This window comes from Apium graveolens, chromosome 1 (assembly GCF_009905375.1).
Source record: "Apium graveolens cultivar Ventura chromosome 1, ASM990537v1, whole genome shotgun sequence".
Lineage (NCBI taxonomy): Eukaryota > Viridiplantae > Streptophyta > Magnoliopsida > Apiales > Apiaceae > Apium > Apium graveolens.
Genome location: NC_133647.1, coordinates 137,273,805 through 137,289,465, shown reverse-complemented (window position 1 = coordinate 137,289,465; position 15,661 = coordinate 137,273,805). Strand labels below are relative to the sequence as shown.

At 36.0% G+C, this 15,661-nt stretch overlaps 1 protein-coding gene across 1 annotated transcript; it reads right to left on the bottom strand.

Annotated features, from left to right (window-relative positions):
• Positions 1-7,367: 7,367 nt before the first annotated feature.
• LOC141707199 (secreted RxLR effector protein 161-like) lies at positions 7,368-8,093 on the bottom strand. Its single transcript, XM_074510244.1, has one exon. The coding sequence runs from the start codon at positions 8,091-8,093 to the stop codon at positions 7,368-7,370; it is 726 nt and encodes a 241-aa protein (XP_074366345.1).
• Positions 8,094-15,661: the final 7,568 nt, after the last annotated feature.

Below are 15,661 nucleotides of genomic sequence, written 5' to 3'. Positions count from 1 at the left end.
ACATTTCAGAATTGCCATTTATCACGCTTCTATTGGCTGAGAAGAAAGCACATGGAATGCCAACTTGAATTAATCATGATCATTCATTTATTTTTCATTCCTTTCATCCCATCAATTCAATCTTTCACCCTCATCTTTTTTCTCATTATATTCCTCTTTCAATTTCATTCTATTATAAAAAATTACACTCATACATATTTTGTATATTCCCAATAATATACACATACACATCTCTCATACTAAATCTCATCTAATTATATTTTTCCAAATGGCGAATTAATTTAAACCAAATCCGAAGAATTCATCTGATTCACACCAATTTCGGCAAGTTCACCATTTCAGAACAATTACGGTGAGTTCATCTCCATCACCTCCGATCAGAGTTTATGCCATCACCTCGGGAAAATTCATCTTTGGAAACTTAAAAGTAAAATAAGACTTGTATCAAATAGTTCATTTATATGAACCAATTTAAGTTTATTTTTTATTTTTTTCATATTTGTTTATCATTTGGGTGAGTTAATCTTATAATATTTGATTTTCGATATGTTACTAAAGGTTAGAAATTATTGTATTCTAAAATCTAAATTATTAATTTATGTAATTTTAATATTAGTAAACAGAAACCACTATAGTGTCCGTTATTGTTTTATGAAATTACATAATGGAAAAACTAGTTAATAAGTTCCAAAATGCATTATGCTGCTGTTTTTTGAAAATATGGTGCTTATTAAATTCTACCAACTTTGTTCGAATTTGGCATACTTATTTTGACCAAATTTGGTCGAATTTAGCTAGTAATTTCGACCGGATTTGGTAGAATTTAGTATTTGTGGGAGGGGTTTTTGAATTTTACGAAAATTTTAAATTTTTGTCAAAAAAATTGCGGCGGATTCTTTTTAACCAATTTTGGTCAAATTTAGTTGGTCGAATTTATTCGTCCGAATTTAGCTAAGTTCGACCGCACCCCTTATTTTCGACTAGCCTTCGTTTGACCAACAACTGGTTGGTCGAAAATAGCTATTTTAGATCAAAATCGGTCAAATTTAGCTAAATTCGACCAAAAAAATTCGGACGAATTACATGAAGTGAATAATACCAATTCACGTAACACTACATAGTTACCCCATATTTGAACTAACGTCAAAAATTGTTAAAAAAGGGACCCTGTGATGATTTTCAAAGGAATGCGAGGTATATTTTAGAGATATTCAAAAAATTAAATCCAAGTAAATATGCTGAAATAAATTAATTATAATGCTTGTTTGGTTGATCTTTCTAGAGATACGAGTATTTAAAAAACTTTCAATGCAAAAGACCTACATGAGTTCCATGATGACGTTCCTTTATATACAAATGTTAAATCGAAGTCGAATTTTTCAAAGGTGAGAGGAACTAATGGAGAACAAGAGGTATTAGGTTTTGAAGAAAAACTTGACAAAAGAAGGCATGAAAAGAAGCAATAAATTAAAATTATTATTATGCGTATGGGCTCCCTTATCATGCCGAAACAGTGGAATGAGATTGTGGTGCATGAATATGCTGAAAACTGCATGATCATGTTACTTATATTTAATATTTTATTTTTCATTAGAATTTATTTTTATTATCTTCGAGGGTTTTATCCGTGACTAAATACTATTATGATGGTAAAATAATATTAATAACAAACAATTCCTGAGAGTTTTTTGAATTCATGCATGCGTATTAGTATCTGTTCTCATTTTTTTATCGTAGGGAAGCCGCAGCCGCTATCCTTCGGGTGTGCACTGGGTAAACCCCACGAGCTCATGCAATAGATTGCAAACTACGTGAACCAAGGTAAATCGCATTTAAGCGACATGCTCTGGTTCAGGAGGCATAATCATAAATTCTCCTCCCGTGGAATTCGAACCTGTTACCAAAATGATAGTTATAACCTCTTTAACCAACTGAGCATAAATCACCATATTTAAGTATTTCTTAGTACTATTATTTTGTCAGTATTTCTTAATGTTCACTACATTCGACCGAAAATGGCTGTTTTAACTAAATTCGACCGATTTGGAAACGGTTGTTTTTAAGGGAGTCAAATTTAGGAGTTCGATCATTTTTATACTAAGTTCAACTGGTTAATTACGACCGGATAAATACAACCGCTAAAATTGACCGGATAAATTTGACCAAATGCGGTCAAAATTTTCACTTGAAATTTGAAAATCCCGTCCAAAAAATTGAATTTTCTGAAAAAATTTAAAAGGCCCACCCGTAACTTAATTCGACCGTATATAGTTAAAAATACGATTCTAAATTCGACTGTATTCAAATGAATTAATGAAAACCAGATTTAAAAAAAAACTCGTCGAAAACCAAATATTTTTTTGTATTCCGATAAACTTCAAGAATTTGGCCAGTCAACCAAAACATCATTACAAACAACCAATAACAACAGAAGATTATCTAGATAACCCAGAAAGAGCAGCAACATCTATTTTAAAATAAATGCAGCAACATCTTTAGACTTGGGCTTTGGTGGACGGCCACGACCAAGCTTGAGTAGCACATCTGGGCCAGGCTTCATGTATTGATTCTTGACTAAAACTAGCTCACTGTTCATGCCATCTAGGTTTTGGTATTGAGATGTTGAGAAAGCACGTTGATGTGGCAATATATTGCAATATCACAGGAAATTATAAATCGGTAAAACAAAAATGAATAACAACAAAATGTTAATATAACCAGTTTTGGTGGCTCGAAGAATCTGATGAATACAATTATTAAACAACGAAGCCATATCTTTTTTTGATAAGAATTTCATCAAACACCTTGAATGCGCTAACAATATTGATGAGAATTGTGAACAACAGCTCCTTCTAACCGAAGAGGAATGGATGAAGAGGAAGAACAAAGATGGCCAATTACTATTCACAAACGATGAGTGGTTGAAACGAGCAAATATGGGGAGCTCACGGGGAAGAGATTAAACCAGGGGCAAAGATTTTTCCAGGGGTAGCCAGGACAGAGCCAAAATATGTTATTTCAATTACAGTGCTTACGGTCACTATGCTGCAGAGTGTCGTAAGCCCAAGCGAGCGAAGAATCAATCACATGAGGTAAACTTGACTCAGATAAATGATGACGAACCTACCCTTTTGTTGGTAGAATGTAAGCCTGTTAAGGATGAAATGATTCTGTTGAATGAAGAAAGAATGCACCCAATGTTGAATGGAACAGGTCACGAAAGGCAAAGGGACACAATTGTATGGTACCTTGACAATGGAGGTCATAACCACATGACAGGTTACCGTTCGAAGTTCACTAATTTAGACGAAAGGGTGTGAGGTGAAGTCTAATTCGGGGATGGCTAAACAATCGAAATACATGGCAGAGGATCAATCAATTTGACAATTCAGGATGGCAAAGAATGTACTCTCATAGATGTATATTTTATTCCAAGTTTATGCAATAATATTATCTTGTTGGATCAGTTGTCTGAAAATGGTAGCAAAACACCTGATTAAGGAAGATTTATTGTGGGTGAATAATGAGGAAAATGTGATGATAATGAAAGTGAAGCGAGCAAATAATATATTATATAAGGTGGTGATAAATGATACTGATGGTATGTGCCTATTAACAAAAGCGGATGAAATGACTTGGTTGTGGCACTCACGGCTCATTCATGTGAATTTTAATTCCATGTATTTGATGTCTAAAAATAGCATGGGATTTGGGCTACCAGCTTTCTCACACCAGAAGGGCATATGTCAAGGCCGTTTGATGTCCAAACAGGCTAGACGTCCATTTCCTGCGCAATCAAATTTATATGGTCAAGAACACCTTGAACTCATCGATTGAGACATCCGTGGTCCAATCTCACCATCAACTCGAGCTGGTAATATATTTTTCCTGTTATTTGTTGATGATTTTAGTCGTGCTATGTGGATTTATATGCTCAAGACAAAGGACGAGGCACTTGCACACTTCAAAACATTCAAGGCACAAGTTAAAAAGGAATCAAACCATGTCATTAAAGTACTTCGCACACACAGAGGAGGAAAATTTTACTCCCGTGATTTCATAAAATTCTGTAAAGAAATGGGCATTACTCGTCATTTTACAGCCCCTTATACTCCACAATAGAATGGAGTTGTGGAGTGACGCAACAAGACTGTGGTTGCCATGAGAAGGAGCCTTCTGAAAGAAAGAAACATGCCTTCAATTATATGGAGAGAGGCCATAAGGCATGCTGTTTATTTACTAAATCGACTCCCAACTAGAGCAGTTGAGGGAGCTACACCGTATGAGTCATGGTAAAAAAGAAACCAAATTAGTACCTTATACTCCACAACATAATGGAGTTGTTGAGCGACGCAATAGGACTGTGGTTGCCATGGGAAGGAGCCTTCTGAAAGAAAGAAACATGCCTTCAAATATGTGGGGAGAGGCCATAAGGCATGCTGTTTATTTACTAAATTGACTCCCAACTACAGTATTTGAAGGAGATACACCGTATGAGTCATGATCAAAAAAGGAACCAAAATTTGAGCATCTCTTGATTTTTGGTTGCATTACATATATGAAGGTTCCTAATGTGCATACAACAAAGTTGGGTAGCAGAAGTATATGTGTTATTCATCTCGGTAGGGAAATAGAAACAAAGGCCTACCGTATGTTCAATCCAGACACAGGCTGTGTGCACGTCAGCCGTGATGTTGTCTTTGACGAAACAAAGGGATTGAACTTGAATAATGAAAACAAAAAGAATGAAACCTATCTATCACCTTCTTCTTTTGTTGTGGCAGGGGTTTTCAGTGAAGCAACTCATGACGCGGTACTATCCAGTACCGAAGATAGTAACAAAGACAATAACAACAGTGATGACAGTGGTTTCCAGAGTGAAAGTGCAGGCACTGGAGACAATTATCTGTCATCCACACAGTCACCTCAGACTATGTCACATTCATCTACACAATCACCTTAGACGGCGTCATCACAGACATCTCTTGTTCATGGTGACAGTATTGCAAGTCAAAGACACACAGTTGATAATGTTGACAACACATATGATGGCAGTGTGTCACCTCGTCACTTTCGATCTCTTCATGATATATATGATAAAACTGAGGAGGTGCAGTTAGATGAAGACATGGCTGATGAGTTGTTATTTACTGGGGTTGATGAGCCAGTATATTAAAAAAAGGTAGTGAAGGAGAATTGTTGGAGACATGCCATGGACTGCGAAATTAGCTCCATAGAGAAGAATATGACCTAGGAATTGACAGACTTACCTCCAGGTCATAAGGAAATTGCTCTTAAATGGGTATACAAAGTCAAGAGGGACACTGACGAGAAGATACTAAAGCACAAGGCGAGGGTAGTCGTGAAAGGATATGTGCAAAAGTATGGCATTGATTTCGAAGAGGTTTTTGCCCCGGTAATAAGGATGTAAATAGTGTGAATTCTACTAGCGTTGGAATCTCAAAACTCAAGGCAAGTCCATCATTTGGACGTAAAATCATCTTTCCTGAATGGAAAACTCTATGAAGAGATGTACGTACAGCATCCTGAAGGCTACGAAAAGATAGGGCAAGAGCGAAAGGTTTACAGGTTATTCAAAGTATTATACGGACTTAGACAAGTTCCCCGAGCTTCGTATGTTCAGCTGAATAGAAGTCTTGATAAGCTGGGATTTATTAAGTGTCCCCTGGAGCATGCTGTGTACACAAAAAAGGAGGGAAAAGAGACGCTAATTATAGTCATATACGTGGACGACTTAATCATCACAGGTACGGATGTTAACAATATTGCTGGTTTTAAGTCACAGATGAGCAAAGAGTTTGAAATGTCAAACCTGGGAAAGCTGAGTTATTACCTTGGCATCGAGGTAAAACAAGGAGAGGGGCATATTGAGCTCAAGAAGGTTACCTATGCAAGGAAGGTACTAGAAAAGCTGGCCTGTCAGATTGTAATCCATCTAAGTTTCCAATGGAACCAAAGATCGAGTTATACAAGGATGAAAAGGGAAACGTGATTGACACCACAGATGATAAAAGCATGCTGGGTGGTTTGAGGTATTTAGTACATGCATACGCATCCTTATATTGCATATGTATTAGGATTGGTAAGTAGGTTCATGGAGAGGCCAACAGTATTGCATCAAAATACAGTGAAAAGAATAATGAGGTATGTAAAGGGGATGCTGAACTACGGGTTAGTGTATACTAGACGTCATGGTGATTATATATTGTCTCGGTGCATGTGATGTTGTGGATAAGAAATCTACAGGTGGTATGGCTTTTTATCTCGATGAATTAGTAATCGCATGGGTATCTCAAAAACAACGATCTATAGCATTATCATCCTGCGAAGCTAAGTTCATGGCAGCTACAGCTGCATCATGCCAATGAATATGGTTGCACAGCCTGTTAAGTCAGATTATGAATGTTAGAGCTGGGCCAGTAGTGCTTTATATTAATAATAAATCTTCTATCGATCTTGCTAAGATCCTAGTATTTCATGGACGCAGCAAACACATAGATGTTCGTTATCATTTAATCCGAGAATGCGTAGAGAAGGGTTCTATAGTGATCAAACATGTGAGTACTGAGGTGCAGTGAGCAGACATCCTCACCAAGCCCATGTCGATTGATAAGTTTGGAAGAATACGTAAGTTGCCGGGAGTCAAGGATCTTAATCATTTTTAGATTAAAGGGGAGTTTGTTGGAATAAATATTTAATCTAAATATGACTATCTGTTTTATTATTTATGCATGTAATGTTGGACTACATCAGCTGTGTATATACATGGTTATATGCAGCTAGAATAAGTCTTAGATGTTGAGTTTATTTAGGGAAGTAGTGGAGATAAGCCGGGTATGTAGTTCCTGGTTTATACGATAGTCTTTCACGTTTAAAAACAACTGCATGTAGTTTGTTTCATTATCTCTTCAATTCTATCTATTCCGAAATAACATAAAGCAAGTTTAGTCATTGTTGTGAGTTAATATTACTTTATCTGTATCCATCACTGGTAATTCACGTAATTCATAAAAAATAGTCTTGAGTGCTAAACTGTTAGATATAAACTGAAAGTAAATGAATCGTATAACAATGACAACAAGTATGGAAATTCTTTGAAATTGTTGTCTTTGCAAAATAGGAATACAAAGTACTAAAATAACAGAAAACTCAACACACGCTCCCACAAACTAGGCACTCAGATCCTAGTTTTTCTCCACTACAATGCTAATGACTAACAACTAGTTGGACTCTTTCAAATCCAGCCAACATTTACATATAAACATTGGTTTATTAACTAGATAATTCAGACATAATAAAACTAAACCACATTTAGATTAGTAAGGCCCAACATACTCCCCCTCAATCTAAACATCTTCAAGCTTCTTGACACTTAGCAGACCTCTCATATGCTCAAACTTAGTAACTACTAGTGCCTTTGTCAAAATATATGCTCGTTGCTCCTTAGTGCTCATAAATTTAATCACTATCAAACCCTTCTCTACGCAGTCCCGAATAAAGTGATAACGCAAGTCAATATGCTTGCTCCTCCCATAAAATTTAGGATTTTTAGCAAGATCTACAGCAGACCTGTTATCAATAACGACTGAACCGGTTTTGACATTCAGAATAGACCCGAGTACCCTCTGTAACCAGATTTCTTGACATGTAGCAGTTGTTGCCGCCATAAATTCAGCTTCATACGATGAAAGAGCAACACAACGCTGTTTTTGAGATACCCAGGTTATAAGATTTTCATCGAGATAGAATGCCATCCCTCCGGTGATTTTCCTATCGTCCCCACTTCCTGCCAAATCACTGTTTGAAAATCCTGACAAAATATAATTCACACGTCCTCTTGTGTACATCAAACCATAGTGTATCGTCCCCTTAATATATCGACAAATCCTTTTCAAAGTATTCATATATAACTCGGTTGGTCTTTCCATGTATCGACTTACTATCCCCACTACGTATGCAATGTCCGGTCGTGTGTGCACAAGATATTGAAGCCCTCCCACAATGCTCTGGAACTGTGTTGGGTTGACTGTTACTCCCTTTGCATCAGCATGTAGGTGTAACTTATACTCCATAGGATACTTCACTGAATTTCATTCAGCCATATCTGCTCGTTTGAGCACTTTCTTCGCGTAAGAAGACTGGCAAATCTTGATGAAACCATAGCACTGAACTACCACCAAACCTAAGTAATAAGACAACTTACCCAAGTCAGACATGTCAAATTCTATACTTATCTCCCCTTTGAATTTGATAATGTCTGACTTATTCGTACCAGTGACAATTAGATCGTCCACATAAACCCCAATGAGTAATGACTCTGTACCCATGCATTTCATATAAACCGCATATTCGAAAGGACACTTTTCAAAACCAAGATTCAACAAATATTTATTTAGATGAGCATAACAAGCACGTGGTACTTGACGAAGACCGTATAAGGCTTTTAACTAATGATAAACAGTGTGTTCATGTCCTTTCTTGGCATACCCTTTCGGTTGAGAGACATAAACCTCTTCTTGCTAGACACCATTCAAAAAAGAAGAATTGACGTCCAAATGATGTGCTTCCCAATTATTTTTAGCTACCAAGGATAACAACAAATGTACTATCTCCAATCTTGTCACAGGTGCCAAAACCTCTTCATAATCGATCTCATAATATTGCAGATAGCCCTTTGCGACAAGTCATTCTTTGTGCTTTGTCACTTCACCATGTTGATCAGTTTTCAATTTAATGACCCACTTGAAATCAATGACCTTGTGCCCCTTTGGTAATGATGTGAGTTCCCACGTATGGTTCCTCTCGATGGCATCGATTTCTTTGTTCATTGCGTCCTTCCATAGTGGATCTTTGACTACCTGCTCGCAACATATTGGTTCGTCAACCCCCATCAATAGTAGTTCTTCCTCAATCATTTCAACTACATTCGTGTGTGCATAAATATCACTAAGAAATCTGAACTATCGTGGTGTCACACTATCATCGTATATGTCTCGAGATACATCAGAACCTGTAGACTGTGTTTGAGGATTCTTAGTAGTTTGTTGTACTGGAGTTTGTGGTGATCCAACGACAACTTCAGGTGTTGATGTTGTCATAGGATCAGGCACCTGATCATATGAATCAGTCTCAGGGAAATCAAATATCACCTGATCTGCACCAGATGTGGCAGTATTGCTTATGCTCTCCCATGACCGTGTCTTGTCTTCATTGAACATGACATCCCTGCTGATATGAATACTTCGAGTAAGAGGATCAAACAAGCTATAGGCTTTGGTACCTGGTTCTCGATCAAAGTGCACTACCAATTTACTCTTGTCATCCAACTTGGTGCTGTTTACTGTAGGAATTTTCATCCATGTTGTGCAACCAAAAACTCTCAATAACTCGAGACTTTGTTTTCTTTGAAACCAGGCTTCGAGTGGCGTAACAGAGGACATAGATCTTTTTGGTAACTTATTCAACACATATACGGCATGCCTGACAGTTTTACCCCAAATTTCGCGAACACTTGTCGTTCCTTCAAAATACTCCTGGCCATGGCTACTACGGTACGATTACAGCGCTCTACAACACGATTTTGTTGTGGTATGTAGGGTGTTGTAAAGTTTCTTAAAATTCCTTGCTCATTGCAAAAATTCTCGAACTCCTTGGAGAAAAATTCACCCCTCGGTCAAATCTCAAAACCTGTATGCTCTGTTTTGTGCCATTCTCAACCAGTAACTTGAATTTTCTAAAATTTGTTAGAGCTTTAGATTTTAATTTCAACATATATACCCACATCATACGGGTGTAATCATCAACAATAAACATAAAATACTGATTACCAGTTGGGGTGGACGGTGTTATTGGTCCTCAAAGATCGATGTGAACTAATTCCAAAGCGTGTTTTGCAATAAAATTAGGTTGGGAGGGAAAAGGCTTACGTGTTTGTTTTGACATAAGACACCCGATGTAATTTTCCTTTGGTTGAACAAGTGAAGGAAGACCATGTGCCATCTGATTTCTTGACATCATGGACATCGCCTTGAATTAACATGGGCAAGGCGTTTATGCCATAAGCACGTAGCCTCTTCTCCTCGTCTTAGCAAACATTGATTATTTCCTTGCTCGATTTGAATTTTATATAAATGATTTTCCAATCGTTTCACCTACATCAAAATCCTACCACAACACCCACAAGTGTTCCCCATTTAGCACAACTTTATTTCCTTCTTCGGATAACTGACCCAAACTGATTATGTTGCTCCGTAAGGCTGGTATGTAGTACACTCCGTGTAAATCCCTTGTTTCTCCATTTTTGCATTTGATTTTGATGGAGCCTTTCCCTTCAATCTTCACCAATGACCCATCTCCGAATTTCACTTCACCCTCAATTGTTCTATCAAGTTTTTTCAAATTTTTCTCGGTGCCCCGTCATATGGTTGCTAGCCCCATTCTCGAGGTACCATGTATTTTCTTCTGTTTCCTTGCCTGTCCCCGAGTCCTCGTTCTCGGTTAACATAATCACCTCATCTATAATTTTTTCACACACAACCATGAGTAAAGCAGGCTCATCATCAGTCACTTGTGTTAGATTCATCTCACCCTTTTGTGGTCTAGTTTTCCTTGGCTTTCGACACTCCATCGCAAAATGGCCATAAGCACCACAATTAAAACATTTTAACTGGCTCATGTCACGAATAATGCAACTATCCCTTGCACGATAATCACTACCACCTGGAGACGTGCTTTTCCCACTCTTTTCTTATCAAAAGAAGCTTACCATCTTTATTTTCTTTCTTTTGCCACTCTTCTTCAGTTAACAGCAGCCGTTGTCCTTCGTTAGTCTCTGTTTTCCCTTGCATTCCCTGCACTCACTTCTCATGAGCTTTCAGTGAGCCAGTGACCTCTTCCACCAACATGGTTTCTAGATTTCCAAACTGTTCAATAGCCGATGCAATTTGTAAAACCCTGGTTGGTACAACCCTTAAAAGCTTCTTTACAATATATTCCCCTTTAATCTCCTCTCCCAAAGATCTGATATTAGTAACCAGACTATAGAGTCTCACACAAAAGTCATCTATATGCTCTGAGTCCTTCATTTTTATGCCTCGAACTTTACTTTGTGCGTTTGTGACTTTGCAGTCTTAACTTTGTCTTTGCCTTAGCTGATGATTTTTATTGCTTCCTAGGCTTCCTTGGACGACTTTTTCTCTGCAAGAGCCAACAATAGATCATCTGGAATCCCCTGGTAGATAATAGCTAATGCTCGTTTGTCCACCTTATCTTCCATCATAGCTTTAGCATATTTAGGCTCGATAGCTTCCCACACACCATACGCTAGCAAGATCACCTTTAATTTTAATGCCCAAATCGTGTAGTTCATTTTTGTAATCATTGGGTATCTCAGACCATGGTTTCCCTCTTTGCTCCTTCTTCTCCATCGCCCAAGAAAAGTGATAGCTCTGATACCAGATGTTAGATATAAACTAAAAGTAAAGGAATTGTATAACAATGACAACAAGTATGGAAAGTCTATGAAATTGTTGTCTTTGCTCAACAGGAATACAAAGTACTAAAACAGCAGAAAACTCAATACACGCTCCTACAAACTAGGCACTCAGATCCTACTTTTTGTCCACTACAATGCTAATGACTAACAACTAGTTGGACTCTCTCAAATCCGGCCAACGTTTACATATAAACATTGGGTTATTAACTACATAATTCAGACATAATAAAACTAAACCACGTTTAGATTAATAAGGCCCAACATAACATGCAATATCATGATGTTGCTGCCTTTTGTTAATCACTCTGTCATATAATTGAACTGCCATAAGAGCTACATCCACGTATGCTGATATTCGCTTCACCAGTGGAGACCCTAATAACCTCACAGAAAAATCAAAATTAGTAACGATAAAGTAGAACAATCGTATTTCCAAAGCGCTTTGCTTTTAGATTTTACACAGTTTGAGATATTATAAAAGGGATTAAGGGAACCGGTCTTCTAAGCAAATTAAATTAAAAAATTACAAATTATTTTTTTATTTTGGTTATGTTAATCATATATAACAAATAAAATATAAAATAATTGATGTAATTGGGGTTCTACAATTTAAAAATATGTACAAACAATTATAGAAACATTAAAAAATACTGAAAAAAGAATAATACTAGGAAATACTTAAATATGGTGATTGAGGTATAACTGGAGAGTTGCATTAACAAGGACAAACACTAATACGCAAGCACGAATTCGAAAAACTCTTAGGAATTGTTTTTTAATAATATTATTGTACCATCATAATATTGTTTACCTAAGGATAAAATCCTCAACTATAATAAAAATAATTTTAAATGAAAACTAAAATATTAAGTATAAATAACATGATCATGCAGTTTTGAGCAGATTCATGCACCAAAATCTCATTACACTGTTTTGGCATGATTAGGAAGCCCCTAAGTATAATAATATTGTTAATTCCTTGCTTCCTTTCATGCCTTCTTCTGTCAAGTTTTTCTTCAAAATCTCATACCTCTTATTTTCGATCAGTTCCTCTTACCTTTGAAAAATTGGAACCTCGATTTAAAATTTGGATATAAAGGAACGTCATCATGAAACTCATGTAGTAGGTCATCTACCTTGAAAGTTTTCAAATACTCGTATCTATAAAATGATTAACCAAATAAACTTTATAATTTATTTATTTTATTATATTTAGCTGGCTTTAATATGTTGAATATCTCTAGAACAAACCTCTCATTTGTTTAAAAAATCATCACATGGTCCCTTCTTTGAACAATCTTCATATCCTCATACTTTTTATATTTAACATTCTGAATCTTTGGTTTTTTTTACTTCAACTTATACTTACATACTTGTGTTTCTAAATTTTTACCTATAAAATATTACCTAATTTTTTTAGGATGATCACAAAAAAACTGATATTTTACAGAATTAGGTAGAGGAGTTGCTGTAGAACTTTCTACATCATGTTTGAGTTGAGGCCAAGAACATTTCTAACTTACTTAACATTTATCGTCTAATCACGCCTAAGATGATGACTTAGTCCATCATAATGAAAATTCCTAATTAATTTTTGGCATGATGAATTTTTAGGAATGCATAATTGATTAACTCTAGATAACGTCAGTGACATGTTATTCTCTACTGAATCACTTTACCACACGTTGAGAAAATTCATCATCAACGACATACTATTCTTTTATAAAATTAAAACCTCGCTACTTCGTGTTGATGATAACCAATAAATGAGATCTAGGACTCAACAAACCAGCCACCTTATTTAGCATATTAGACTTGTGGTTTAGAACAAAATAAACTTTCTAAATAAAGTATGACCTTTTAAAGATGAATTTTGTAATGAAAGGACGTAATATATGATTTCTTATTTACATTAAAGTCCTTGGAGCATTCCATAATTTGAAAGCAATCAAGATGCACTCATAAAGTTCATCTTTCATACTGAAGGCCTTTATTTTCGACTCATTGTTTAACGCGAATCGATGATATACACTTCATAAACTTATCTTTGTAAATAATATATAATGTTTGACATGTTATACAGACGTGGATAGCGCAACTATATCTCATGAATATCTTATTTATGACTCTACATTCAACACATATTTTTCAACTACCGTCTTTCTTCAACTTTAGTAATGCAAGTACCACACACGGAGTCATACTCTCACGAATAAACCTCTTCTGCAACAACTCATCTACCTAATTCTATAAGATCTACCGTATCGTATTATTCAAATTGGTTTTTGTTCGATATGGATGAATTGGGTGATGCTATGTGTGACTACAGGATCCTATGACTTTTGTTTCACAGGCTCATCTATTGGACCAATCAAATTAAAATGAGGCTTACGTCAAGGGGATCCATTGTCCCCGTACTTATTTCTTCTCTGTGTAGAAGGCCTCTCAAATGTGATTGACCAAACTTCGAGTAACGAGTGTATGACTGGATGCTACATTAGCCCAACTACACCAGCTGTGAGTAATCTGCTATTTGCATATGACAGTTTTCTTTCCTATAAGGGAAATGCAGAACGAGTACTAGCAGTTAAGACTCTACAAAAAAGTACGAAGAATGATCAAGACAATTTATTAATTTTCAAGAATCTGGAGTGTTTTACCGTGCGAATGTATGCAGGGTTAAGCAGCAACAATTGTCTGAAACTTTTGGGGTGTTAACTGTTATAATTGACAATAATTATCTTGGACCACCATAATTCATTGGAGGATCAAAAAAGAGAGTTTTTGGTTTTTTGAAGGAAAGGATTTGTAAATGAATTTAAAGATGGCGATCGAAACCTATATCTTGTGCAGGTAAATCAGTTTCGATTAAAAATGTAGCTCAATCCATTTTATTGCATGCCTTGTTTCCTCTTGCCTAAAACGTTATATCAAGAAATGGAGGTAGTATTTAACAAGAATTGGTGAAATTCAAGGTCGAATAGAGGGAGATGAATAAACTCCCTTGTTGGGATGCTATGAGATGGAGTGAAAGTAAGGGAGGGTTGGGGTTTGGAAGCTTATATGGCTTTAATATTGCTATATTGAGAAAATATTGTTTGAAATTTATGAAGAAACCGAAATAAGATCACTTCTTGGAAGCCAAAATAATTTTGAGATATATTAAATGTACGCTTGATAATGGTCTGTTTTAGACTCATTCTCAAGATTCAAAATTAGTTGACTACTCAGACAGTGATTATAGTGATGACTTGGATGACGGGAAAGCACTTCGGGGTATGCTTTCCATATCGGATCCGCAGTATTTTCTTGGTCATCAAAAAAGAATCCGACAGTTGCCCTCTCAACATGTAAGGCAAAATACATGACAGTAGCAGAATGTGCATGTCAGGGTATGTGCATATGCTACATATTGAACAAGTTAAATATTGCAAAGAAAGATCCGATTAAAATTTACGTGTCACAAAGTCGAAGTAAGCACATCAATAATAAATATCATTTTATTCAAGAGCAAGTGAACGATAAAATTTTGGAGTTGGTACATTGTAGGACGGAAGATAATTTAGTGGATATATTTATAAAGTCATTGAATCCGGAGATGTTTTACAAAATAAAAAATAAGCTCAGAATGTGAAGTCGAGTTTGAGGGGGACGACTATTAGAATTTGAAACTCTTCCGGATTCATTATTAATATAATTAATCGCTTGGATTAACATCAATGGAAAACACTAAGAATCACATTAATAGTAATACAACTATGGGGTTGAAGGTGCATGCATGAACTACTTGGAAAAAATCAATGAGAAAGAATCAGTGCAGCTGTACAATTTCAGCTGTCTAAAAGAATTAGAAGTGACAATACAAAGTTGGAACATGTTTGTTAATAAATTATCCCATAAAAATAGTGGTATGGAGCCTGCATGATAAATTAATTATCCCATACAAATATTTAGCTCTATTTTTTCAGTGATATAAATATAAACAAAGTATTTTAGTCAATTACCCTTCCAACAAGCCCAACCATTTTTAACACCATAACCCCTAAACTAGTGTATTAAGTGTTTTAATTGTTGCCTCTCTTATTAGTGCTTGATTATCCTATAATCGAGAAGACAGAAACCCCATCAACAACTTCACAAAAAAAG